The following is a 7,456-nucleotide window of genomic DNA, read 5'->3' on the forward strand; positions in this document are numbered from 1 at the left end:
GAAAGAAAGAAAGAACAGCCCCAAAAAGAAAGAAAGAAAGAAAGAAAGAACAGAAAAGAAAGAAAGAAAGAAAGAAAAGCCTCAAAAGGAAAGAAAGAAAGAAAGAAAGAAAGAACAGCCTCAAAAAGAAAGAAAGAAAGAACAGCCTCAAAAAGAAAGAAAGAAAGAAAGAAAGAAAGAAAGAAAGAAAGAAAGAAAGAAAGAAAGAAAAGCCTCAAAAAGAAAGAAAGAAAGAAAGAAAAGCCTCAAAAAGAAAGAAAGAAAGAAAGAAAGAAAGAAAGAAAGAAAGAAAGAAAGAAAGAAAGAAAGAAAGAAAGAAAAGCCTCAAAAAGAAAGAGAGAAAGAAAGAACAGCCTCAAAAGGAAAGAAAGAAAGAAAGAAAGAAAGAAAGAAAGAAAGAAAGAAAGAAAGAAAGAAAGAAAAGCCTCAAAAAGAAAGAAAGAAAGAAATTAAAAAAGAAAGAAAGAAAGAAAGAAAGAAAAGCATCAAAAAGAAAGAAAGAACAGCATCCAAAAGAAAGAAAGAAAGAAAGAAAGAAAGAAAGAAAGAAAGAAAGAAAGAAAGAACAGCCTCAAAAATGAAAGATAGAAAGAAAGAAAGAAAGAACAGCCACAAAAAGAAAGAAAGAAAGAAAGAAAGAAAGAAAGAAAGAAAGAAAGAAAGAAAGAAAGAAACCCTTAAAAAGGCAGAACAAGCTGATTGAGATGCAGCCCTAGAACTTAAAATATAAGTCTTGAAAAAAGGAATATTCTCATTCATTCATTCATTCTCTCTCTCTCCCTCCCTCTCCCTCTCTCTCTCCCTCACACACACAATTGTACATTAAGCATAAACCAGAACTCTTGGCTTGTATAAGGGACACAGGGAATAGTTACAGTGGACACAGGATACAGAGCGTCTGATATCATTTGTACACTTTTCTGGCTGCGAGCTTCAGCATACTGAACGCTGTAGTGTGATTGGTGCTCGTGATTCTGCAGCCCTGCCCTGTAAACACTGTATACACCAGCCGTCCCAAAGCTCCATGTAGTCCCAAGGCCACAAAACATTCACAAGTTAATTATTTCTTACATGAACACCTTTTGTGGTCAGTAAACATGATTCGCCTGCGTTTTGTCGTTTGCTCAGTTACTCTGGTTTTCCGCGTATTGAAAAAAAGTGGGGATTTCAAAGTGAAACTATTTGTTTAAGCATTTCCAGATTGTAAATACGCTCCAGATGAACTGACCCCAGACGCTACACGGACAACATGCCCGACATTCATCATCGTTGCTATGATGTCATCCACACAACTAACTGATGTTTTTTCTAGATAATAAATTCTTTGTACTTTAAATATTCTCAGACCGTCGACTGTGTGGCGTTTCAGTGCACGACATGCTTCTCGCTAAAAAAAAAGGACACACGGTCCACGTCAGCTGCGTTTGTCTGGCCAACTGAGTGGGAGTAAGGAGCGCATTCCCTAAACTGAACTCACTTCCTGTTTCCACACACACACACACACAATGTGCATACAGATGTGCACAGGAGAAGTCAGTCACATGCATGTTCACACAGCAAACAATAAAGGGTAAAATGCTTGTCTTCTGCACCGTGTGTGTGTGTTATGAATGTTATCATAACAGAAGCACGTGGCATCTTAAAGGAACAAGAAATGTTAATAACATGTAATCAGTGCTTATATGCGCTTAATCAGACTCAAGATTTGAGCTGAAATTACTCAGAATTCCTTTCTGTGAACATTATATAAGTATAAAGTCTTTTCCCATCTCTCCATCACCAAGCAATTCTTTTTTTCCCTCCCTCCTTTCCTGAAATAGGTCAGCTGTTCAATCTCCTACATCAAAACACACATGGCTCCCTTCACAAAGCCTCCATTATCCCACCTGACCAATCCCAGCTTCCGGATGCTCACCCGAATCTGCGATGCCGAGCGTCCGGCCAATCCAAACAGCAGCCGGTCGATCAGAAAAGAGAGCGATAGTGAGAGTCAAACCGCATCATCAAAAGTCCAGAGTGAGAGAGTGAGAGTGTGAGAGAGAGACAGAGAGTGTGAGTGTGAGTGAGAGACAGAGAGTGTGAGTGAGAGACAGAGAGTGTGAGTGAGAGACAGAGTGAGTGTGAGTGAGAGACAGAGTGAGTGTGAGACAGAGTGAGTGTGAGTGAGAGACAGAGAGTGCGAGAGAGAGACAGAGAGTGTGAGTGTGAGTGAGAGACAGAGAGTGTGAGTGAGAGACAGAGTGAGTGTGAGTGAGAGACAGAGTGAGTGTGAGTGAGAGACAGAGTGAGTGTGAGACAGAGTGAGTGTGAGTGTGAGTGAGAGACAGAGAGTGTGAGAGAGAGACAGAGAGTGTGAGTGTGAGTGAGAGACAGAGAGTGTGAGTGAGAGACAGAGTGAGTGTGAGTGAGAGACAGAGTGAGTGTGAGTGAGAGACAGAGTGAGTGTGAGACAGAGTGAGTGTGAGTGTGAGTGAGAGACAGAGAGTGTGAGAGAGAGACAGAGAGTGTGAGTGTGAGTGAGAGACAGAGAGTGTGAGTGAGAGACAGAGAGTGTGAGTGAGAGACAGAGTGAGTGTGAGTGTGAGTGAGAGACAGAGAGTGTGTGAGTGTGAGTGAGAGACAGAGAGTGTGAGTGAGAGACAGAGAGTGTGAGTGAGAGACAGAGAGTGTGAGTGAGAGACAGAGTGAGTGTGAGTGTGAGTGAGAGACAGAGAGTGTGAGTGAGAGACAGAGAGTGTGAGTGAGAGACAGAGTGAGTGTGAGTGTGAGTGAGAGACAGAGAGTGTGAGTGTGAGTGAGAGACAGAGAGTGTGAGTGTGAGTGAGAGACAGAGAGTGTGAGTGTGAGTGAGAGACAGAGAGTGTGAGTGTGAGTGAGAGACAGAGAGTGTGAGTGTGAGTGAGAGACAAAGAGTGTGAGTGTGAGTGAGAGACAGAGAGTGAGAGACAGACTGAGTGTGAGTGTGAGTGAATGAGTGAGAAGCAAGTGTGAGAGAGAAAACTCACGCTCCCACACTCGCACACTTCAACATCTTGAAGCAAATTAACACAGCCAATCGAACTACTGGCATATTTCTGAAAGACAAAGGAAACCAGAGGATGTAGAGGAAACCTACAGAGAACCAAAGCCAGAATCCTGGAAATGTTGGACAGCAAAGCTAACGCTGTGATGAAAAACACAACAACACAAAAACAAATAAAAACGATCATTTTCATGAAGTTGAATTCATATCATATTCTTTATAGTGCATGTTTAGTAATTTTGCACTATTCTCATGTCAGTTTAACTTTAATCTCCATCCATGATCCTGTTAATGTTCTCCACATCACTGTAACTTTCACACACTGAACCTTAATGCGTAGGTTTTATCTTTAAAGAGGAAACTATCCATCTGTCCATCTAATTTCTGTACTGCTTAACATGTACGGGGTCACAGGGGGCCCGGAGTCTGTCCCAGGAGACTCAGAGGACAAGGCAAGGGAGAACCTGGACAGGTGCCAGTCCATCTCTTACACTTACACACGCAAGCACACGTACACACGTGCATACACACATGCACAAACGTGCAAAAAAGCTTTTATCAGTTTATTGTTATATTTTAGTTCCACAGAAAAACTTTGTTAATTTTATTACTTATGTTATATCCAGGCTTATCTCTCACTCTTTCTATCCCTCTCCATTTATCTCTTTCTTTCTATCCATTTCTCACTTCTTGCTCTTTCTTTCTTGCCCTTACAAAGTTATTAAATCAGTCCTTGCAGAATTTCACGATTTTGCAATCACAGAAATGAACGCAAAATAAAAACAAATGCTGCGATATTCAGAGGAGCGTGCAATTTTTCAAAACCTGTACGTTTTCCACAGGTCTGAGCCGAGTCGGTGTCAGGCGACATCGTCACGACACGCATTCGGACAGTCATCACATACGTGTCCTCGCTGGTAGGAGTTTAAAATAGGAGTCATGCGTTTGCAATTTTGCCAATTCCAGGAGTTTTCCACTCAAAAAAAAATAATTAAAATAAATAAATCAATCACAGAATACTGTGCAAGCTGCATCACAAATTTATCACAAAAAACACCCAAAACAAAAGTTAACAAAAACAGAAAAAAGCATGTCATGTTAATGAGAAAGTGGAAACTCATCTGTCTAGAGGACTCACCATCCATCAGCGTCTCCTCAGAGTAAATATCATTACATGTTTTTAATCAGTTTATGTAGCTTGCGGTCATTACAATTCCCTGTGTAAGTGATACTATAGAAATAATCTTGAACTAAATTACTGTGCCTAACCCTAACATTTGGATCAGTTTGCTTTCAAAAAACTAACTTTTTTTAAAAAGAGACCACACAAGGTGAACATTATTGTGCATTTCTATCATTATCTGCACTTCTATAGACAACAGTTACACAATTTACAAAATCGGGGATGAATGAATCTCACTGATCCATCAATTGATCATCAATAAATCAATTCATCTGCTCCATCAATTACAATCAAAACAATCACAACTTTATCATAACTCAAGCGCCCCTAGTGGTGAGGTAGCGTAATGCACCTGCATATTAAACTCCAATAACACAACTGACTAACTGATAAACAACTTAGGAAGTAAAAGAGTACATAAATAAACCTCTTCGGATTTGTACACTTTTTTATTTACTTACTTTTCAATGCTTGCAATGCACCAAATGTGTTTCTAAAGATGGACCAAAGATCAGCACAAAAGGCCATCATTAGGATCTAATAAACATGAATTTGGGCTATAAAGCACTTAAAAAAGTGAATTTCAATTTAACACTGAACTGGAACAAAAGGTGGAACAAAAAGGTAGACATTTGAGATAAGTTTTTTTATTTGCTATAATAATAATAATAATAATAATAATAATAATAATAATAATAATAATAATAATAATACAACTGGCCTTTGCTGTGATGACAAAGAAACCAGATATTGTGTTAACAGGTAGAAAGATAAACATTTTTAAACCATTTAACAGAGCAAATACTTTGACCAAGCATATAAAAGTATAGAAATTAAATTTACACTTGATGTGTATTTATTATATTTATATTTATTTATGAGACAAAAAAAAAAAAGATTCAGCTTGAAAATAACTTCAACTAAAAACCTGAAAATTCTTGCAATATTTTTTTTTCTTTATAAAGTAAATAAATCCTACCTAATAACAGGGTTTCTAATCTCTTTCGGTCCACACGGAACCTCTCCTCGGTCCAGTCCGGGTCGGGCGGAGACACGTGGCCGCTCGAGTCGCTCTCCGAGGCGGGTAGAGGAGAATCAGCGCTCCGCTCGCTGTTCGAGCCCGGGTCAGAGTGCTGAGAGCAGCCGCTCAGGGGAACGCGTTGCGCGGCCATGTCGCTCCGGAACCACCGCTAAAACACGCACAGTTCCCAAACTCAGTCTGAGCCTGGGTTTTTAGACAAAACGAAAACATGCAACATTTCAGCGCGTCAGTTGAGCTTTTCTTTCTTTATCCAAGCGCCTGTTGGGTCCTTCACAAAGCTCCTCTGACCCTCAACCATCTCTCAGAAGATCCACGAGTTCTCTCATGCCAGAAAACTGAAAGTCCCGCCCACTTTCCCTTGTTTGCCACGCCCACATTTAACCCACAAACATCCATGCATATCTGGAGGCCTAGGAAAACCCTTCATATAATAAAGTTTTTAAACTATATGAGGTTCTTGAGCTAAAATACTCTTTTGCAGTATCTCAGTCCGAGGTTTTCACAAACAACTTCCTCATCACCTCTTTAAATCAAGTGACGTGACAAGTGATGTGACATACGGCTAAGTACGGTGACCCATACTCAGAATTCGTTCTCTGCATATAACCCATCCAAAGTGCACACACACAGCAATGAACACACACACCGTGAACACACACCTGGAGCAGTGGGCAGCCATTTATGTTGGTGGGGTTCGGTGCCTTGCTCAAGGGCACCTCAGTCGTGGTATTGCCAGCCCGAGACTTGAACCCACAACCTTAGGGTTAGGAGTCAAACTCTCTAACCATTAGGCCACGACTTCCCCCGAGTTACACTGTAAGGCCAAAAGTACAGGTATGTGGACACCTGACTATCACGCTCATGTTGATGATGCTTGATGAACATCTCCTTCCAGATTCAGTGACTTTTTGTGCTTACAATAAGCTCCACACTTCTGAAAGGCTTTCCACTAGATATCGGAGCGTGGCTGTGGCTGTGGCTGTGGCTTTTGTCTTTATTCAGCTTAATGAGATCAGACACTGATGTGAGGTGATGAGACTCCAGTTCCGGTTCATCTCAGAGGTGTTCTGTGGTGTTGAGTCAGAGTCAGGGGTCTGTACACGACACTCGAATTCTTCCATTCCGGCATTAACATCTACACCATGTCTCCATGGAGCTCAGGGGGTTTGTGCACAGCGGCATTGTTGTGCTGGAACAGGTTTGAACCTGTAACCTACATTTTGTGAGTTTTATATGTAGTTTTTTTCCTCTTCCTAGAACATTTTGTGGCAGCTGCTGCTAACTTCAACAATTATTATAAAACAGTAACAAGCTTTAGAACAAAGCAACAATTGACAATGCAACTGGAATTAAAAATCAAGATATATCTAGCTAGTTTGACAAAATTAGGCTTATTAATTACCATAAGTTTGCCAGATTTGTTCCAGACAAAGTAGCAGCAAGCATTTGTTAGCCAATTTTTATCATTTCAGGATCCTTTTTGATAGCAATTTAGCAACCTTTCAAAAGGATGAATTTAAGTGCCAAACACTGCAATGTTGTAACCAACTGTGAAAAGTAGTACAGAGTAAACTAAGACATGTTTGGTATTAATCCTTTGCTTCTTTACAGGACTGGAGCCTTTAAAGCTAATGTAGCTAACTGGTCTGTGTGGCCCAAAACGATCACTGTAACTACAAACCTCAAACCATATCCAGTTCTTCAGCGATGACTTCCTGATGTGGTTTTCAGGACTCACCAGAACTTCCGGTCATCTACACATATAAAACTTCTCAGTGTGGCTGACTGCAGAAAATGACTAAAAAAATCTTTAGCTTAAAAGTAAAATCAGTAAACTGGACGTATGTAACCTCAGCTAATCAAACTCTCTCTCTCTCTGTTTAGCTACACATGCTAATCCTGAGATACCGGTGATCCTGACCCCTTCTGCTCTTGCTATTCTACCGATGACCTGCTTCTGCTTGGAGTCTACTGGATTTCTGTGAATGATTCCACTTAGAAATCTTAGACATCATACGATCAGTCAACAAAAAAGGCCGGTGTTAGAACTAGAATGAATTTCCTGTTTACACAATGATCCTTTCTGACCATATAGTACAGTTATAGAAGGGAAATGATTTATCAGCACACTCTCTGGTGTCACTCAGATGAGGATGTGTTCTTTTTTGAGTCTTAAGGTTTATTCCTCATGATGTCTTAGGGAGTTTTT

At 40.4% G+C, this 7,456-nt stretch overlaps 1 protein-coding gene across 2 annotated transcripts in view; it reads right to left on the reverse strand.

The window, feature by feature from the left end:
- bicc1a (BicC family RNA binding protein 1a) overlaps positions 1-5,546 on the reverse strand; it is a 57,712-nt gene extending 52,166 nt beyond the window's left edge. For both annotated transcript variants that reach the window (XM_060878989.1, XM_060878988.1), the window contains exon 1: positions 5,185-5,546. In XM_060878989.1, coding sequence (XP_060734972.1) covers positions 5,185-5,377 — 193 coding nt within the window. In that variant the 5' untranslated portion in view covers positions 5,378-5,546. The remainder of the gene's footprint in view (positions 1-5,184) is intronic.
- Between the last annotated feature and the right edge of the window lie 1,910 nt (positions 5,547-7,456).

The sequence above is a fragment of the Tachysurus vachellii genome, chromosome 10 (genome assembly GCF_030014155.1).
Source record: "Tachysurus vachellii isolate PV-2020 chromosome 10, HZAU_Pvac_v1, whole genome shotgun sequence".
Classification (NCBI taxonomy): Eukaryota; Metazoa; Chordata; class Actinopteri; order Siluriformes; family Bagridae; genus Tachysurus; species Tachysurus vachellii.